At 28.1% G+C, this 22,078-nt stretch overlaps 1 protein-coding gene across 4 annotated transcripts in view; it reads left to right on the forward strand.

Annotated features, from left to right (window-relative positions):
• Nucleotides 1-21,825, forward strand: part of LOC129952047 (protein grainyhead) — a 295,779-nt gene extending 273,954 nt beyond the window's left edge. For 2 of the 4 annotated variants that reach the window (XM_056064473.1, XM_056064476.1), the window contains 5 exons: nucleotides 12,354-12,533; nucleotides 12,616-12,752; nucleotides 12,888-13,080; nucleotides 14,986-15,050; nucleotides 19,449-21,825. In XM_056064473.1, the coding sequence (XP_055920448.1) occupies nucleotides 12,354-12,533; nucleotides 12,616-12,752; nucleotides 12,888-13,080; nucleotides 14,986-15,050; nucleotides 19,449-19,575 (702 nt within the window). In that variant the 3' untranslated portion in view covers nucleotides 19,576-21,825. Of the gene's footprint in view, nucleotides 1-12,353; nucleotides 12,534-12,612; nucleotides 12,753-12,887; nucleotides 13,081-14,985; nucleotides 15,051-19,448 lie in introns of all 4 variants that reach the window. The other 2 variants (XM_056064472.1, XM_056064474.1) reach the window with 2 other exon arrangements.
• Nucleotides 21,826-22,078: the final 253 nt, after the last annotated feature.

Raw genomic sequence — 22,078 nt, forward strand, 5'->3', positions numbered from 1 at the left:
CAAGAGGCAGGCAAAGATTTTGTAAATGCCTTTCTTTTAGTTGAACAGATGAAGCGAATTTTATTTCCACTTGAGGAACGCCAGTTTTATCTTGAGAAACTCCAGAGTTTTTTCGAGAATAGGGCTACGGTTGGGCCAGAAAGATGCAAAAATTTTGCCATTGGCTTTTCTATAAAATTTATATTTAAAGTCTTCTTCTTAAGTATTATTACTCCTGAGAAACTCGATGCCATGTCAGTTTTAAGTGAGATATGAAACAATTTACTTACTATCTCAATTTTGTAAAGAGAAGAGCACTTAAGTATCTACCTAAATGAACGCCAGAGATACTTTCAGAACTGAACTACTTTTCGGCCAGAGGGAGGCTAAGCATTTTGCCAAAGGTTTTTCTTTTAGTTGTCACAGATGAAGCCAACTTAGTTTCCGCTTGTAGAACTCAAGGTTTACATTGAGAAACTTCAGAGATTTTTAGATAATAAGACTACAGTTGGGCCCAAGAGAGGCAAACATTTTGCCAACGGCTTTTCTATATAATAAGAATTTAAAGTCTATTTCTTAAAGAGTTATTACTAAATAGAAACTAGATGCTATGTCGGTTTTAAGTGAGATATATATAACAATTAACTGTTTACATTTTGTTAAAAGAAGAGGTCCTAAGTATCTACCTTGAGGAACTTCAGAGATATTTTTAGAAAAGAACTACTGTTAGACCAGAGGGAGGTTAAACATTTTACCAAAGGCTTTTGTATGGTTGACACAGATGAAGTCAATTTAGTTTCCGCTTCCTTGCTTCCTAAATTAAGACAAATATGATAAATGTTTACAATGTGTGTTTGTGTTTTTTAATTCTCTCACACTTAACCATATTAATCATTTTCTTGGTTAAACATGACTATTTTTTGTTTGTTTTTGGGGAAAACAAAATTTTCATCGTGGACAGATTTAAAATTAATTGTCTATCCTACTTTGTGTCAAGGATTAACATATAACAATCTTAAAAAAAAACAAAAACCCAACACGCCACCAAAACTACATCACACACTATATAACCCAATATGTTCATGTTAAGTTCATGTTTTGTGTTATTTTGTTGTTGTTTTTTTTGGATTGTATGTCTTTTTTTGTATCCGCGGCTGCCGCTAGCACGCTTCAAAATACTTCCAAAAGATCATTCTTTTTCAAAAGACAAAAAAAAACTAAAAAAACAAAAAAGGCTATACAAAACAAGCAAAGAAGTTGTAGCCGGCATGTAACAACATCGTTTCCGATAGTTCCTCTATAGAGTCTCTAGTGTGTCTACACTTTATACTTCGTACACCCTATAAGAGTGAGTCTCTATGTTATGCATTGTATATATCAGTCTATCCTCTAGACTCTCAAAGTTACAAGACTTTTCCGTTTAAGATGGTTGTTTTGTGTGATGTTGTTATTGTGGTTTTTTTATTGCCTTTTAGTTGTTATAGTGTTTTTATTTTTGTTGATTTTCGCGTTGTCTAAGTCAATGTTAATCCTTTTTGTTTAATCGCAAATTTATGTGCGACTAGGTCATTGAGCGCCGCTGTTTCATATAGATATGTAGGTATACAAAACACCTTCCAATTCTTTTAAATATATCGTGAAACTTTATACCTATACGTAAGATGACTTTTCCGACACCTCTCTTTAATTTTTTTAAAGGAATAAAGGGGGTTCCTATATTTAGAAAGTTTTCATCATCATCCTTTCCTCATCATTTGAAATATATAATAAATCCATTAGCGACACGAAAAAGAGGTTATTTCTTACCGCCGCCACCACCGCCTGCCACTGTGGTGTGGGGTGGCAACTTAACAGACTCTAACATGAGTTTTATGAATCGAGCGCGATATTGAAAGATCGATAAAGGTCAGAGTGGGTGGCTGGATGGAGATGGTGCTAACGCCAAAATGCATCATATTACCATTGCGGTTAATGTGTGTTATTCTTTTTATCCAACAGATGGAGTGAATAAGACACTCAAAAAAAAAGCATAAGCCAGAGTTAGGGACTTGCGAAAGGAAGGATTATATTGTTGTGTTAGACAGTGTTAAAGTTAACCTCGAATACTCGAATGTTTGACTTTGATCTTTGCGCGATTAACAGTTGAAAATTTCAAATCGTGTTACGTGTTAGTAGAATGTAGTTAAGTTGAATATGTATAGGATTACTTTCCACACTCTTAGTGATTCATGATGTGTTAAAGTTCAGGCGAGAAAAATTGTGCATATATTGTCTTCGATAGGTACCCGACCTCTTAGATAGTCGAAATCGACTCCTTTAGTGAACTGAGACACATGGAAAGTGGGAAAAAAACATATATGGCTAATATGACTTTTTGGTCTTAATGTCATTCGAAATAAATTAGTGAAATATATTGTCCTTGTAGCTTTTCCAATACTTTAGTTGGAATGCCACAAGAGTCAATCTTTGGACCATTTCTCTTAAGATTTTTAATCAAACAATATTCAAGAAGCCTAGGGAGTTAAAAAAATATGGATACGAGGGGAGAAGAGAGTTCACTTGCTTTTTTCTGTATGAGAACATTTTATCGTTTCAATCAATCAAGGAAATGTCACATGCATATTCCTGGACGGTTAAAAACATTTTCTCTTTTATCAAAATCCCGCTTTACTTTTTATCTCATATGCGGCTCATTACTCAAAACCTGGACTTTCTAATTAAATTGGACTGCTAAAATCTTTGAACACAAAAATAAGAACAACAACAACATACTCACTATCTGATAAAAAAATCTTTGACTAACCCGCACAATCGTAATTCGATACGCTCCAAAAATTTTATCTCGATAAATTTCTCTTGATTGGATTCATTGCACCATGCATCGCATCAAAACAACAACAACAACAAATTAAAAGAAGAAGAAGAAAAAAACCCAAAAGCAAGACATAAGATTGCATTGCAAATGAATTGCGAATCTGAAACATTTTTAAGCGATCTTAAAGCTTACATATCACAAGAAAAAAGAACAAAAATTTGCGATTAAGATCAAAAACTTGTATAGGGTACCTGCGAACATAATATATACTCAACACAGTACTTCTTTTGCTGTGTCAGGTTCTTATATATCCCCCATATAGGATGTATTACTTAAATGGATTTATTTTTTGGTCGTGTATCTGTTTAAAATTTAACATTCGCATCACTTTACTGATCGATTTATCAAACGAAGAACACAAAAAAAACACAAGACAAAATTAAATTAAAAGATAGGAACGAGGACGGTCCTAAAAAAAGCAGCATTGAGTTGATGAAAAACCAACAGTTTTAGGCTTATAAATATCCTATAACACTCCCAACTCCAAAAATATATATCAAACTACTACCAAATATTAAGGAAGAAGAAAAAAACCCATCTTAATGATATGAAATGCCCACAAAATAATTTATTAAACGTGGTTTTTAAATTTTCCCCACAATAACTTAAAACAAAATAAAATATAAATCCAACAAGAAATCCCTTCGATAAGGAACAACAAATGGCAGGGAGGTCGACGCGGTGTGGCGGGATAGAAATTTTAAAATAAAAAGAACTTAAAAAATCTTCATTGAAAATGAAAAAGTGAGTGTAAAAGTGAACGGCAGTGATGCATGTGATGCCAATTTACAAGAAATAACAAGGGCATAAGGGTGTAAGTTGTTTTTTTCTTATTTTTGCTTTATACACAAACGCAAAATAAAGTTATGACCAAAACACAAACCCGCTATCATTTTACATAAGATCAATGAGGTTCTGAAGATTTTGTTGTTTTTGTGCCATGGCGTTGTAACACAACTTATACAATTCATAAGAGTAAGATATCTGGTAAAGTGGTCAATGTGATGATGAAGAATGGTCTCTTTATTATAACAGAGAGAGAGGGAAAGGAGGAAGAAAAAATAAAAAAACGCAGAACAACAAGTGCGCGTATAGGGCTTTTTGATGCAATCGAAACTTTTACGCAAAGTAATATGTCTTAAATTATGCTACGCTGGATTGGTTTTCTTATGCTAGCAATACATTGATGCCTACTCTTTATCTTGACAGTTTATTTTTTTGTCTTTAATATAAAATTTTGTCCCTCAAAGAAGATTACAATACGCAGCAATGACGAAGCGAAAAGGTAGAGTGTGTATTACCACAGGGGACACTACTCCTACCGCTCTTGTTTCTTTTTCTTCCCTCTTTCATAATATACAACACAAAAAATAGCAAAAAAAAGCAAAAGATATTGGGTGCAGATGGGATAAATATTATGCGATACAAACCCTTTTTTACACCTCCAGATTAAAAAGAAGTTGCTAAAGAGTAAAAAAAAAAAACATCAACAAGATACCTGTTGACAGAGAGTAGTGTTCAATCTCATCATCATATACAAAAATATACTCTTGCTGACATAAAAACAACAGCAAAGTGCACAAGGGTGTTTTGCATAATACGAGTAGTATACGCTTCTCATATATGCGGCCATACACGCTTATACGCTTACGCATTTTATAATATTTATATATACTATACAAGACCGTCTTATATGTAGATATGTTGTATAGCTTCTTCTTGATTGGGGGTATAAGATGACGGTATTATAGCATCGCAATGTAATGCAGTCAATCGTATCGATTTCATAATAATACCATTGGTTTTTTAATATTATTTATTTTGTGTGTGCAACATTATTATGATGATGCGATGATGCTGCCTTGGCTGACTGATGCGGCCTCTATATTTTTTTATAGTTGGGTTGAATTTTGTGCGAGATGCGATATGATGATGATGTAGTTGACAATCTTAAATGGACTGTGATGGCAATACAAAAAAATTGAAAGTAAAGAAGTCACAATTGATTTATTTTCCAGGAAGGTGAATTGTTTTTTTGTTTTTGCGCATTTTTTACATGTGTGCCTATTTACATATTTTGTAATGTGTGCAATTTTGACATAACGAGGACAATGGTATAGTTAATATAATTTAATTTTGTGAAAATCTGATATAATTATCTGCTTAGATAATTCAAACAAAAGAGTTGAGCAGAAAACTCGATTTTAGGAAACTAATCAAAATTGGTTCATTGTTTATTACAAAATCAATGTTGGTATAGAAAATGGGCTTAAATACATAATATTTAAAAAATTTTAGCTAAATGGTAACCTATAACATCAAAAAACAAAATAAAAATTGCAAACTTTCTATGCGAACAAAAGAGCTGAGTAGCGAACTTGATTTTATTTGATAAAACAAATTGAAACAGAAAGTGGACTTTTTTGAAGTTTGCAACCTACTAAATTAATAAGTATATATTAAATTCTATTTGGGGAAAAAACAGCTACACTCTTGAGGTCTATAGCTCCCCATTAACTAAAAATAACTAAATATCGAAAAAATAAGTTCAGATTTGTATACAAACGAAAGAGCTAAGAAGCAAACTTGATTTTTTCAAAACACTGATAGGTAAAAGTTGTATAGCAACTACTCAACGTTATGTCACCAAAAGCACTCTCATCACTTTAAGAATTTACTTATTTTCGAACTCTTTTTAAAAAAATCAAAGAAAAACTTTGGAAAAAGTAAAATAGTTTCCATCTCAGATTGGCATCGTCTTAATTTTTTTTGCATTGCATCTCTAAATTGCACACCTTCAGTTTTCATAACAAAATGATGATGATGAAGATGATAATGATGATGCCCACCTAAATGCCCGCGTATTACCGATTGCAAACCCACTCAAACCATAAAAGAATCAATTTGTCCTGCCAATCGATAAATATCTCTTCTTTTGCTTTTAAACTTTAAAAGATACACTCTCATATACTGCATTTTACAACAACCCACCATCCTTCATGGATATCAAAAATCAATAAAAGTCCACAACTGCATCTTCATCATTTTGCTCTTTTTTTATGTTGTTGTAAAAATATGAAAAATCTGCTTTAGGGCAATTAGATACTTTTTACGTGATTTATTTAACCCTGTATATATATTTCTTCCCTCTCCATCTCTTTCTTTCTTTCACAAACAAAATGATGCATTAGTATGTACATATAATGTAACATCTGCGGTGAATTTCTTTCACTTAAACAGTTAGCAACACACACCATATTATACTTCTTACCACTTAGCCCGTGCGCTCTGCTATAAGAGATATGCTCAATCAGATAATTTGCAATATAAGGCTATATGGCATCCTTTTTACATACATATATCTTGTATATTATTGTTATCGCTAAATTGACATGTTCTCTACCTGTAAATTCATATAGTATAGTGTTATGTCGTGTTTTTTTCTAACTGCTGTAATATGCCGGATAAAATTGTTAATGATAATCTGACATTTGATGGATATCCTCCACATACACTCTGTGTTTTTTTTTCTGTTTCATTGATCCACCAGCATCACTTCACCTTCATACTACATATATGTATGTTGAACAGAAGATATAAAAGATATGAATGTACCTACCTATTTTTCCGCTTTTTATTGGCAATATAGTAAATAATTCAAAATTAGATTTATTATCCATGCAAAAGTATCTCTATTTCTTCTTCTTTTTTTGCATACGAATATATCCATGCAGTTATATATAAAAGTGATGTGGATTGTCTGCTCTAATTGCATTTAATTGAACAGACTTATACACACCACACAGATTTAAGTGAACACACAACACAATTGTCTGAAACGGATTGATGATGAGATGTAATCTTCATTTTTATACATTAGAAAAATAGATGGACTTCCGTCTTGGTCATCACCACCATGGCGCAGCGCCAAGCCAGCTTGCCGGTATCATGGCATCTAATTACAAGGATCTCTCGTAATCTCCACATGATATGATCAAGCTAGGCCATAGATAGCTAGATATTTATTCGTTTGGTAACTATTTTGCAAATGAAGATGAGATTGAAAAGAGTGCACAGATGCAGAAGCTATAAGTTGGACTGCATGCAGTAAAACTATAACAGTCAGTGACAGTATAATTTGCACTCTACAAACCATTCATCTAACATCTGTATATAAATCTGAGTACTTTTGAAATTCTAGGAAGTTGCATCTATCTATCGCTTCATGGTAATTACAAACTATTGTCAATCAGTTAGCACGCGATCTACCAATTTTCATTTTAGTTAAAGCTAAGTTTTAATTTTCTATATGAAATACATGTAATAGAAAATATCTGTTGGATGTATCTTTCGCTATTTGTATGTATCTATAAAAGATGATCATAAGAGTATCTATGTCCATTTGAACTTTAGTAGTTAGAAAAGTGAGTGGCGCGTATATTTAATTGACCCCATGACATTATATATTGAAAAGACGTTTACAACATCTTCGATTACATTTTCATATTTTTCTAATTTATATGATGCCGAGTAGAGTATCTAACTTTGCATTTGGAAATTTTAACATGATGATAATTTTATGAAATATTGCCTAACAGACACACACGTGTAATACTCTATAGCTTCATATTTAACAAAATGAAGGAAGTTGGAAAAACGAGGCATTACATTATTTGATTGATTGAAATTCCTATGCAAATTCGTCGTAGTCGTCTTTGTCGTTCGTTGTAAACTGTGTGACTAAACTCAGCTTGAGACTCGACTCGATGTGTTGCAAGTCTATAATATTACTAAAAATTTCCACAACATTTTACACTCTACACTCACTCGCACTCTTCTGGCGATAAACTATAAAATATGAATATTCAATTGCTTCGATTATAAAGAAGTTAGAGTATATCAATTAATTTATTGGTTGTTTTTTTTATTTTACTTACTTACTTACTTATAATTTAAATCTCATTCCTTCCTCGTCTTCTCACTGTAAGTTATTTTTTTAATTGAATTGAAATACAAACGCCTTTTTTCTGTGATTTCTGCGACACACCAGTGCAAGCTCTCCCTACATGCTTACATTAGAAAGAGATACTTTTAGTATATCTAGAACAGGATATGAATCATCTATCTCTCCCGATGATGTGTTTTTTTGTTCTGTATCTACAAATGCTATGTTACAGTTAAATGTGCATAAATGGAATTTTCTTGCCCCGCACTATATTAAGTGCAGCATCAGCCAGCACACATTATACTTCTATAGTGACGTTGAGGAATATAAGATGTCGAACATGGTATTTAATACTTCAAAAGAATTGCTCTTCTCTCTTCTAGTCTCGCATAAAACTATATGCAATTTATAGTAAAAGTTAAACGACGATGGACGACGACGCTCTGAAATCAAATTGAAGAAAGAAGTTCATCGAATGGTAATAAAATTGTCTATTAACGAGGAGTATCTCATGCAACTTATGTCCTATATATGTACACTGTACAGCTATGGCGGCGGCTGGCTGGTGCGAGGATATACGAATAAATTCTATGTTGGAGGATGCATGGTGTGGTGGTTATGATGGTGGGATATATAATGTGGCAACCTGTCGTTTATCATGTTTTACGTGGGCACATTAACATTATCGGCGTGTCTGAGTCTTTTAACAATTCATGGTGTTTGGCGTTTGTTTCTTTTTTTTGTTTTTTAACTCCTTTCTATGTTTGTTTGTGTTTATCCCCAGCTTAACAACAAAAACAACAACAACTGGCACTTTACTTTCCATGAACTACAACAAACTACCTTCTCTATACATCGCACGTCGTCTTATATCCAACACCTCTTCGGTACATTTGTGACACCTTACTACAAACTTTGTTTTTTTTTTAATGCATTTTTAAACCATATCCTCTCTCGTTCGTTTTTCCTTCCCCTCCTCATGTGAATCCTAGATTTAATACAATTTCTTCACTCATTCCGCATACACTTTCATCGCAACATTTTTTGTTGTTTTTTTAATTTATTTTATTATTAATTTTATCACATCAATTTCCTTCTTAATGAGTTTTAACTTAATCTCTTGTTGATTTGTCTTTATGGATAAAACCTTTTTTTGTAAATGGCAATCTTGTTTGCTAAGGAGGCTTTTTTTAACAGTTGGTGTTGTTGCTTTTGTTTTTCTGTATTCACGCACGCCTATTAAGCCTTTCATTAAGGTGATTTTGTTTTTTTTTTCTTTTGCTGCAATAACACATTGGAGCAATATAATTATGAGATACTTCCAGGAGAAACTACTTAGTATATCGCTTGCAATTTTTAATTGCACTCTTTTTTGCAAATAAATATTCATATTTTGTTTTCTTGCTAATATTTATATACATTGTAAAACGGATGGGGTTTGAGTGTGCGTAATTTGTATTTAAACTGAGAAAAAATTCCATTAATCAGTGTTATGTTTACAAGACAGACAAATAGAAATCAAATAAACAAAAGAGTTGGTGCACGAACTTTCTTTTGAAGTATTTTAGTGAAGTTTTAGGTTTTTTCTTCTATTTTTAAATTATTATGGATTAGATTTGTCAACAGTTTTGAATATTTTTAGACCTTCATTATGTAAAGAGTTGATGACATTTAAATTTACACCAAAAAGCTAAACATATCTTTTTTATAGTTGCATAGTTTTTTTTTAATGGATACAATTTTAATTAATGTAAACTTATAGCTTTTATACAAGAAAGTACAAGTAAACATAGCTAGTACTGCTATTACGGTACTTTATTGGCAGTAAATTTACTTCAAGAACTCAATACGCAAGGTGCTATCCAAATTTATTCAATTTTTATTAAAACTAGTTAAAAATTGACTTCACATTATTCACACTCCTTTTTTCCTTAGTCTGTTTTTCTAAAAATAAAAGAAGCTTTGTAGATACATGATATCTTGTAAGAACTTAACCATAGAAAACCTTTAACTAGGGTGCTCTTAATACTCCTTAAAGCCTCATAGAATTTTGTCAATATTAATGGAAGTCGCACGTTGTTTTCACACAAATTATAAATACACTTTTTAAAACTTAATTTGTTTACAAAATTTTTACTAGCTGAAATTTTGAACCAAACAAATATTATAAAAATTATTTGTTGCCAAAGTTTCTTTTAAAAGATAAAATATTGAGCAAAACCAAAGTAATGGAAGTATTTAACTAAGTAAACAAATGATTATAATCTATGTAGGCCTTATATTTTCCTTAAAGCTTCTTAAATAGTTCAAGAAATTAGTTTAAAATCAAAAATAACATACCTAATAATTCTTCTGTAAGAAAACCTCTCACATATTTGCGTTTTCCATCAAGGTCTTAGTTCTTATTTTAAATTATCTTAAGCATATTTAAATTACATCATTATAAAATATGCTTATTACAACATTATAAGTTATCTTAAGTTAAATTCAAATTAAATTTAATTCCCTATCGATAGTTCAAAATTATAAGCTTCATTTGTTAGATTTTTTTTTTTTTTTTGTAAATTTATATTAATCTTCAACTTACCACTTACAATCCATCCATCACTATCATCTTCAAACATAAAATCAAAACCATACATTAAATGATCAGTTAATTACGGAAGTGACTACTTGATTAAAATCAGATAACCACCCAATAATAAACTCTTATAAAAGAAGATTTAAAAAAGCTCTTCCCATGTGTACATACGTATGTTAAAAACGTCTTCTTTTTCATAATATTTTTGTTCGTTTTTAATCCCGCAAGTGTCCATTTTATAAACGCACATAAATAAAAAACGCAAGTTACAACCTATGTATATTTGATGTACCTTTATAGTTGTTATTAATTAATGAATACTTTGATCAATCAATCAATTAAGAATGATTGAAGAAGTATTCACTCGTACACACATTCGATAAATAAAATTACATTATTATTGTTGGTTTTACAATAAATAAAGAAAAGAAAAAAAAAAGTAGCAAGTCATTAGATTTGATGAATAGTTTACGCACGCAATAACACATCGAATTCATTTTATTTGTTTACATACATAAATAAAAATATTTTATATCTCTCTCTCAGCTAGTGTATGATGCGAGGTGTTGTTCGCCATTTTGTTTAATTGAATGATAAAGTTGATGACTGAAGAGGACTTTCATGATTGTACCTATATTTTCAGCGGCTTGCTTTTGATCAATTTATGTTCTTTTTTTAATGTGTTTTTCAATGTAGGGCAAAATAATAAAAAATATTATTTTTACTTTTAACATCTTAAAACCTACCATGACCTTGAATAATTTTTTTTTTATTTTCTCGGGATTTGTTAAAAGATAACAAAAACACCTTGGTGAAGCACTAAAAATCAATCATTCAACGAAGAAAAATAAAATATAAGAAATATGATCAATAGCTTCTGTGTTGCGGTTGGATTTAATTTTATGTTGTTTTTTTTTTTTTTAATTTTCTGTGACAAAAATAATTCAATGCCTCATTATGAAATGTCCATTCTTTAACCAAACACCCATGGACCACGAGCATGATGGAGTGTTTTCAATTTCTATTGATATAATCAGTGATTTACAAAAAATAAAAAAGAAGTGAGTGGCAGTGGTGTTAAGAATACATAAAGTGAAGGTGGATCATGCGTAGGCTGCGGTTTATATAAAGGAACATTAGGGGACACATACATTTATCATTTGAAAAAAAAAATATGTTTACATAATTGATAGATTTAGCTCTTAGAGGTGGTGGTTGACAAAGAGCTATAGTTGTTTAATGCGTTGCTCTATAGATAAAATATGGGAAATAGTGAATTTTATGTGACTTCTATAAGATCAGGGCTTTTCATATTCAAATATCACTTTATTCTGTAGTGACAATGAGAATTTAAAATTATATTAATTTATTTACTAAATGTACTTGAGGAAGTTTCTAGTTAATGTTACACGTCATTACTTACCAGTTGATACAAAAATCACCTATCAATCAAAACTCACCTTAGGAAAAGGTCAAGTCAACGTTTTTATTCAGAGGTTTTATTTTATATCAATTACTCCCACAAAAACAACAAAATAAATGTAAAACGTGTTGTGTTTATAAATAGACAAATAATTGAAATTCACTTCATTATCTTTTTGTTTGTTAAAATATTTATTAGCAACAAAAACACTTAAAACCTTTTTTTATAAAACATGTTGCTAGCAACTTGTTGATTTTGAATGTTACCCAACTTTTAATGGAAACGTTATTCTGTCGAAAAGCCTTTTAAGTTAATTTAAGGAATATTCAGTCAATTTTAAAGAAATAAATAGAACACACCCCAGATTCTCCACAAAATCAAAAGAGTTGAGGTTCGAACTTTATTTTGATTTTAGTTTTGTTTATTGTGCTCATATGCTACCATTTTTGGTCATTTTCCCTTTTATACAACAGTAATACATAAAATATACATTGCATTAAAAATTTATATTTATTTTATTTTAATTCATTTTATTTTTTGTTTTTTCTAGGGTGCTGAGCGCAAAACACGTGATGAAGAAAGAAGAGCGGCCAAACGTAAAATGACTGCAACAGGAAGGAAAAAGCTCGATGAACTTTATCATCCTGTAACAGATCGTTCAGAATTTTATGCAATGCAAGACATAAGTAAACCACCTGTACTCTTTACCCCCGCCGATGACATGGAAAAGGTAAATTTATTTAAAACTTTTAACAAAAAAAAACATTTTAGAATTATTATAACTAATCACAAACAATAAATTATTCTAGCAGACATTCTATGGCCATGAGACTGATTCATTATCTGGTACACCAGATCTTAAAGGTGCATCACCGTTTCTACTGCATGGACAAAAAGTCGGTACCCCAACATTAAAATTCCACAATCATTTTCCGCCCGATGTGCAGACGTGAGTATAGTAAAAATCGAAATTCCAAAAAAAAATTTCAAATTTGTTTTTCCTTTATTTTCTTTTTTATTTTTAAAAATGTTTTAATTTTTTTTTAATATACTTTATTTTTGTTTGTTTGTATAATTTTTTTAGTGATAAAAAAGATCATATTCTTGAACAAAGTTTAGTTTCTGGTTCAATGTCTGAATTTGGTCCACCAATTAAACGTGGCCGTATGTCACCTCCGATAAGTGAACGTGTGATGCTTTATGTGCGACAAGAAAACGAAGATGTTTATACGCCATTACACGTTGTGCCACCATCAACAATCGGACTTTTAAATGCGGTAAGTTTTTAATATTCTAATGATTCAAAAATTATAAAGCAACCAAAAAAAATACACACCTCCTCCCAAATCCAAGCATTCCCCTCTCTTTATATTCCTCTAATAATATAGAATAAAAAATAAACAAATTCATTATACATTAATTTCATCTATTTAACTTTTTTTTTTAAGTTCATTTTGGAAGTGAAAAATTTTGAGATTAAATTTAATTGGTTTAAAAAAGAGAAAACAATTTCATATTTTTTCCAAAAATAAAACAAAAAAACTTCTGCGCCAATAACAAACATTATCAATTTAAAAATTATTTATTTTATTAGTTAATTATTTTTGTGATTATAAACAAAATAAAATAATATAAAATATAAGCATGTAAAGAAGGAACGAGGTATTTTAATGTGTGTGTGATTAATGCAGTTAATGCTTAAAAATTAATAAATTATTATTAAAAATTCATAAATCCATTTTATAATGCTTCAAAAACAACAAAAACTATTAAAATTGTAATTCATTATCCCCAACAAAAAAAATCAAGGAATCCACTGTCATATTTTTGTATTGTTTATCACAATTTCTTATTGACTAATTTGATTTTTATTAATTTTTTTAATAAATAAATTTGGATTGGTTATATTTATTATTTTTAAGAGAAATTAACTATATTATTTATTGTATGTTAGTTCTATTTTTGTGGATATTTTACTAGCAACAAAAAGTGTCAATATTTTTAGTCACCAAAGAATTCTCGTACATTTTTATTCAAAACTAGAAAAAAACACATCATTCTACCAAAATTCTTTGCAATACTTGACATTTCAAAGTTCTAGTTTGTAGGACTGCTAAGAATTAAAATTTGTATTAGTTTTACTTTAGGTGTTTTTGAGCAAAACAATAACTATAAGGGTTTTCTTTGAAGCCTTTGCTATCACTACATTAGTTAATTTTTAAGCCATTTATGATCCTAAATCTAAATACTTCAAAAAGAAGAGAACCATAATTCTTTTTTTTTTAATTCCATATAAAATCAGACTTAATTGGAATATCTTGTTAGTTAAAAATAAAAATGTCCAAACGGTATGTTTTTTTAAATTTTATTTCTTCTAATTAAAAATTTGTTTTCATCCAAGACTAAAAGGTCATAATTCTAAAATTGACATTTAAAATACTGAGTTATAGACACGTTTTTTTAAATTGCATAATATTCATTTATAATAATATAAAATCTTATCTAATACACCCGCATTAAATTAACATAATCCATCCAAAATTAGTTCAAATTTAATCACGCCCTCATAGAGCACAATCAACTTGACTGGCTTTCATCGTTCCAATTTTATTTGAATCAATTAATAAGTTTATAAAGCTCTATCAAGACTTGTTAATAATCCATTAAGTAATTTTTGTTAAAAGAAAAAATTAATTCAAATTCCATTGCATTTCATTATATTTTTGTCATTTTAATTGTAATTCCTTTCAATGTCATTTGGATAATTATATCATCCAGACAGAAACACGAACACACAAAATACACTTTATTTTAACACCAATAAAATTATGAATAAAAGAAATTAACCAACAAAAATATAAAAAATCAAAAGTACTTAAATAACCACAATTGATATGGATACAAAAAATGCTTCGTAATAAAGAAAAAAAAAGAACACAAAAGTTAAATTAAGGGAATTAAGTTTATACAATTTTGTTGTTAAATACTCTTAGATTTTTATTTTTAATATTGGCACAAAAGTTTTTTTTTTTAATTTCGTCTTTTTTTTAAATTTTGTAAAACAAAAAAATAATCCGATGAACAAAAAGAATAAAGATAAATTAGATGAAATTTATTTAAATTAATAAATTTTTGAAAGGGAACAAAACAAAAACAAAAAATTGTGTTTATCTTAATTGCAGATCGAAAATAAATACAAAATCTCCACATCAAGTATAAATAATATTTATCGTACAAATAAAAAGGGGTAAGTACTAACAAAAAACAACAACAAAAAATACACAATAATATTATACTTATCAAAATTGTAGAATATTTAAATTTTGTCAATAATAATAATTAAAGTATTTTAGGTTTAAAGTTTAATTTTATCAACACAAAAATATATACACAAAACACCACCACATTTGCATCTGCACGATTCAAATTAACCCCTCAATATCCTTGCATTTTTAGGTTTAATTTAAAATAAATTAAAAAAAGAACTAATGCATTTAAGGTGCTTTTTATGTTTTTAACACTTAACTTTTAACAAATCTAATTTAAATTATTTCTTAAAACATTATAATATTTAGAAACTATGGCCTGATTTTTTTACTCTTCTTTAAGTATAAAATTGCAATTGAAAATGTTAAATCCATAAAATTATACACAAACATTGCAGGTTTCGTATTTTTAATGGCAACTTTAAATTTAATGGAGAGTACACAAATTTAAGCTTTAAATGTTTAAACTATAAAAGTATTAGATGTAGGTCGAACACAATATAGGGAGAACATTTTTGAACCTTGAAGATTCTAACGAATACTCAACCCACGAAAAATGACTCAGTTGTCATATTTGTAGTTATTAAAACGACAAGTTTTTGAATAGTTCTCAATTCTTTTTTTTTTAATTTACTTTTCTTGAATTTGTGTTCTGTAAGTCACTGAAAAGTATTGTAAAAATAAATAACGTCTTGTTTGTTTTAGGTGAACAAAAATTACATACTCAATAGAAATGATGCTTCAATTTCTTATTCTCAGAATTCTTACACCAATTAAAAAAACTGAACTGCGTATTTGAAATTACAAACATTTGTATTTTAAGACTTTCAACACGGCGACGGCCCAAATTTGTTGGTGAACTGTCAAAGTGTAGTTTAAAACAGAAGCAAATTGAAAATCCTTTCAATTTAATTAAACTTTAAAACTGTATTTGTTATGTGACAGCTCTTATCTGACTGTATTTGTTATTTGACAGCTCTTATCTGACTGCAATGTCAACATTTATTACCATTCCCTATTTCGTAAGTAAGCACTTCTTTCAGTTCTTGAGATCAGCTTAAATTTTTAAATTATACTTTGACGTAGTTCCTAATGGAAAAGTAATGTTTTAATGTGTTCAAATTTATTTTAATAAAAAGATTCATTTTTTATGTTATCCATTGGTAAAATAAATCAATTTATATTTGGCCTATATTTATTCTAATTTAAAACTAGCTTTTCATTTCTTATGAAGTTTTCCATGGGTAAAATAAATTAATTTATTTTTGATCTTGATCTGTTAAAACGTAAAATTCATCTGTTTTTGACTTCAATGGGACAAAATATATTGATTTATATTTGATTTAAGATCAAATCTGCAGATCTGGATTTTTTGTTAGATTTCACTCCTTATACTTATACATTTATAAAAAATCGTTTGACTGGAAATTTGACAGCTTTACCACACTCGTTTACATGTACAATGACTAGCAAAATTCCAATATTTTTCCATGCGCCACGAAAAAAAATCAATCTGAATTTACCCATCGAAAATCCCATTCAATTAATTCCGGGAACGAAGAGAAAATATCATAAAATTTTCATCTGTCAATTTGATATTTGATTGAGACAATTAAAAGTTTTGAAAAAACGGACTGTCTAATATTTTTTTTGTATCTAAGTTTTAACGATCTAAAGAAAACAAAATTGGTCAAATTCAAAAAACAAATGTGTTTTGGAGAAATATTATCATCCACCCCTGACAGTTTTAATGAAACCATTTCTATTCACAAAGGCTGCGTTCAATCTCGTGTTGGATAGGGTATTTTGGATAGGTGGATTTTTAGATACCTTGTTGAACAAGTTAGATAGCTGTATTGAGATAGCTGTCAAAAAATAAAAACAACTCTCAACTGTTCACAAAAAGTAGCGAAACATTTAAGCTTCCAAGTCAAAATTGTTCAAAGATAAAACATTTAATGGTCTTTTTGCTTACCAACAAATATAAAATTTAACCATGTGTTGAATCAGCTGTTCTGTCAGATACCTATACATATCCAAGAAGTCATTGGATACCTTTGCATTCTTTTTTTTGGCATTTCAGCTGTTTTTGATCAGCTGTTATCTTACACGTAAAGCACTAAAAAAAGGTATCCGGATACCCTATGTGTCTGACATTGAACGTAGCCAAAATATTAGCTGTCACTTTTCCATGACAGATTTACACTATTCTCTATATATGCGTTCAATCTCAGACAGCTGATCAAAAACAGCTGGTCTAACAAAACTAAATCCCAAGCTATTCAAAATTTTCTCATGTGAATATTTGGCCACATGACATGACAAAACAGTTGATTTAAAATATGGTTCAATTTGAAGAAACCTGAAAATTGGTTTTAAAAACAAAATGTTTTAGTTGTTAGTTTTGGTTCAGAAAAAAAAATAAATATTTTAATTGAAATCTTATTCCGGTAAATTTAAAATTGCAAATTTTATCTAAAAATTAGTTTTGAATTGCTGAAAGTTGTTTTTATTCTTCACAGCTGTCTTAATGTACGTATATAAATTATGTATAGATTATTTAACACTGCATTGAACGCACCCATTGGGAATGACACTAAAACTATCGATAGAATTTTTTGATCTGTCAAAATACAAAAAATAAATATTTGTTTTTAAAACTCTATATCGCAAAAAATGGAACTTTCTTTTTGTTTTGTTTACTAGTAACAAACAAACTATCCTTATATTTAAAAACAGCCATCAGAACATGTCTAAATAATGACATTTCATGAAAATAAACAAGTAAACAAGCTTAAACGGACCTATTAATTGGAATTCCCAATTGTAAACTGTTCTTTTAAGATTTGTACAAATGTCACATGAATGTAATAAAGCTAAAAAAGACATTTCGTGATTTTAACTTTAGCAAATTGTGAAGAAAATCGTTTAAAATTAGTTAAATCTTCTTTAAGCTTAGTTAATTCATAAGCTTTAACTGGCCTTAACAATCCCCACTGACAGTTCTCTGATTGTTAACTCATCTCTTCAGTTGAGTTGTGTATTTTTACAAATGACAGCTATTTGACACTTAATGAGCTTAGGAATGCTTTGAGAACGTCAAAATGTTATGGCTGAATCACAAACACGCATCAGCTTCGGCTTCACCTGACGTTTACGAGTTCAGCCATAATAATTCAATGCATGCTATCCAATGGAGCTTCGACCTCACGTTTTGTTTGACAATCGTAAGGAAAAGAACTTAATATAACGTAATGTGCCTCCAAACGGAAGCTCTAGTTCAATTATCTGAACATTTGCTTTGTCTGACAGCTCAAAATGTCAGCAAATAATATATTTGCTCTTTGGAGGGATGAAATAATAGAAATGTCATTCAAAACAACCTCGAAGCAGGCAGACCGTAACGCAAACGAAGCCGAAGCTGAAGCGTGTTTGTGATTCAGCCATTACAAAAAGAAACAATGTTGGTGTTTATGAACGACAAACGCTAACTTTTGTTAAAAATAGTTTACCATAGTAAGAAAAAGAACAAACCCCAGTGAACAAAAAATGTCAAAATTAGTGCATTAGAAGATACGGGTCCGACGTCCAGGTATTTTAAAAAGACTTTTATGATATTCAGAAATGATTTCAAGTTTTCAAAATTGTTTAAAACTTCCTACGTTTTTTTTAATGAAAATCAAATATTTCAATTTAAATTACCTCAAATTCAAGTGAATCAAAGCCTTTTCTGAGAAGAAGATCCTTTTTTGACGACAAGTATTAGGCCCACTTTAAATCGAACCAGTCAGACACTCAGTGTGAAGTACCTTCCAAACGATATCGTATGAATCACTCCATAAATTCAAAGAGAATATAATTATTGGCACGTTGCAAAAATTGAATTAATTTGCCCTCTAAACCAAATCAAATCAAAAATGTTTGCATTAATATATAAATTTAATGTCTGCCTTCATTGTCATCATCTTCAGTAATAAAAATAAAAGTTTTTTCTTTCTTTTTGAAATTTTATTGTTTTAACAATTTTTTATTATTATTATTATAATGATTATTTGTTTAAAAATGCATTTAAAAATAATATAATTGCTTCTATTTTATGCAACAATTTATATGCATCATTCCTGACTGTCTGACTGTGAATTAAATTTTAAAAAACAAAACTAACGATATACTGTCTATATGAGTTAATTATGCAAATTTAAAAAAATTTATAATATTGTTTTTAGCCGACAGAAAAAAAAAAACATTTCTTTTAGGAGAAACCAAATCAAGTTTCTGAAATATTTTATTTATTTTTTATTGAGTAGATAAGTTTAAAAAAATAAAACAAAATACTCATGAATTTTATTTATTAATTTTTCGTCTTATTATTATTTCAGGATTACTGCGAAAATTGATGATGATATGTTATCATATTATTGCAATGAAGATATATTCCTGCTGGAAGTGCAACAAGTTGAAGATGACCTATATGATATAACCCTGACCGAGCTTCCAAATCATTGATGCAAAGCCATGACTTTTATTTTTGTTTAAACAAAAAGAAAAAACAAAACATATTTCCTCCAAGACACATATAAAAATATATGTATCACAAGATTTAATGTTATTTAAAAAACATAAAATGAAAAACAAGACAATAGAACAAATAATCTACAACAAAATCAACAACAATAAAATAATAAAAATATATAAATAAGTGTTATTTAAGACCACAAAACAATTTTATATAATTTTATATACATAAATATCTATTTTTATTTTATTTAAAAACACAATAATAGTTCTATAAAAATTAAAAAAAAAAACTACATAATTATAAATAATATAAAATAATATATTTTGCGCTACAAGTGGACGTTTAAACAAAACAAAAAAACAACATAAATAATATACTCTTTAGAATACAAATTTTATTAATTTTTTTTTTCATTATACTTAACCTTTTTTTTCTAAATGTTTTAAATGTGTAATTTTATTTCAGTGGTAAGAAAAAAAAACAAAATGTTTTACAAGAGATTACGTAAAAATATGAACAAACAAAAACAACAACGATTAAGTGCCTAGTTTTAAGTGTAAAAATTAAAAAAAAAAAACAAACAAATTTTTAAACATTATGAAATTATAAATTTTTTTTTAAAACCCATACAAATTAGATTTTTAAGAATAAAAAACAAAAACAAAAAATAAAATTGTTAATCGTTAAATATTATGTATGCTCCACTTTAAGGCTCTTCTTTTCTGTATAATTTAATTTTCAAAAACAAACAATATTTAATCTTAAAAAAAAAGTTTAAATTTTGTAATATTTTAAAAATATATTAAATAATAATTTGTACTTAAAAAAAAATACCTAAATGTTATGTTTGGCTTGTAATTTTGTTTAAATAAAAAGAAAATCTTTAAAATTAAAAGAAAACTAAATTGTTTATAATATTTTATTTTATTGCATTGCAAATAGAGAGATCTCAATCAAATTCTCTTTTTCACAAAACAAGACAACAACAAAAGAAAACAAGAAATTAATTTTATATGAACAAAACTGTCATAAAATGATTCTTATTTTATTTTTATTGTTTTTTACTTTATTTTTTTTTTATTTAATTATTTTTTTTTATTTTTTCTACATTAAAGTTGACACAAAAAGCAATAACAATTCTAAATACTTAGATTTAAAATAATAAGATGATGACGCGTGATGAAGATGATTAAAAATAAAATAATTATTATTTAAATGGATTTGCTGTCAAACACAACAATATCAACAAAAAACCGTTGATGAAAAATAATAAATTAAATTGAAAACATAAAATAACGAAACATCATGTGATTTAAAACAAAATATAAACAAAAAAAACTTAAAATAACTTATTTCTTTTAGTGAAGTTGTAAATAAAAGTAAAAATAAAAATTCGCTTCGAGAGCATTCCAACAGCAGAAATTAATTAGTTTTAGTTTTAAAAATTAATTTAAACAAAATAAATAATTATTAAAAAAAAGAAACTGCATCTTCCGTAATTTTAAATTACAAAACAAAACAAAAAATATATTCTTAATTTTATTTTCTTAGCTAAGTTAAGTGCTCTGATTTTCTTAATTTAATTTTTAAAATATTGAAAATACATTTTTTAATTTCTTGTTTCTTAAAGATTCATATAGTTTGATAGAGATTCTTATGCTGCTAGTTTAAAAAATTGTTTTTTTTTCTTTGCAAATTTTTACTTAAAAAAAGAATTCACATACATTTTTGTTTTTAAACTTTAAAACTTTTTGTGTATGTTTTTTTCTTGTGTAATTTTATTAAATTAAAACAAAAAAAATGATTGCTATGTTAAATTTTGTTTTTTTTTTTTTTAGATTTAATTGGAAATTTTGATGTTTCTTAGTAAGATTATTATTATTAATATTATTATTATTATTATTTTTTATAGTTTTTAAGGACAATAACGTTTTTATCTTGCCGAACAATTTTTATATATATATATACAACAATCGATTACATTTATATACATTTAAAATAAAAATAATAAAACTTTTTTTTACAAGTATAGATAAATGTTGTAAGAGAATGAGATAAGAAAGAGAATTATGATTAAAAAGAAAAAAATAATAAATTAAAAAAAAAAGAAGCAAAAAGAAATGGAAAGTTTATTTTTAAACGTACCTATTTTGTAATGAAAAACGAACAAAATATTTTTATATATATATATTTTATTATTATTTTATTATGATAGTAAAATAAATGTTTTATTCAAATGGAATTCTTTTATTTTTGATACTTGAAATTTTTAGCAACAATGGTCTAAGTGTGTTATACTCCATCACTTTTTTCTAAACAAAACTTGATGGGTTTGAAATGAGAGTTAAAAAATGCCTTTCAAATGTTCATTTATTCAAAATGAAGCTGTCAACATTTCTCTTATGCTTAAAAGTTGCATACAATGATTTTAAATCGCAGCTCATTTGTGGAATAAGTAATAAAAAGTAAAAAAATGGTTCAATGGAATCT

The sequence above is a fragment of the Eupeodes corollae genome, chromosome 3 (assembly GCF_945859685.1).
Source record: "Eupeodes corollae chromosome 3, idEupCoro1.1, whole genome shotgun sequence".
In the NCBI taxonomy this organism is placed as follows: domain Eukaryota; kingdom Metazoa; phylum Arthropoda; class Insecta; order Diptera; family Syrphidae; genus Eupeodes; species Eupeodes corollae.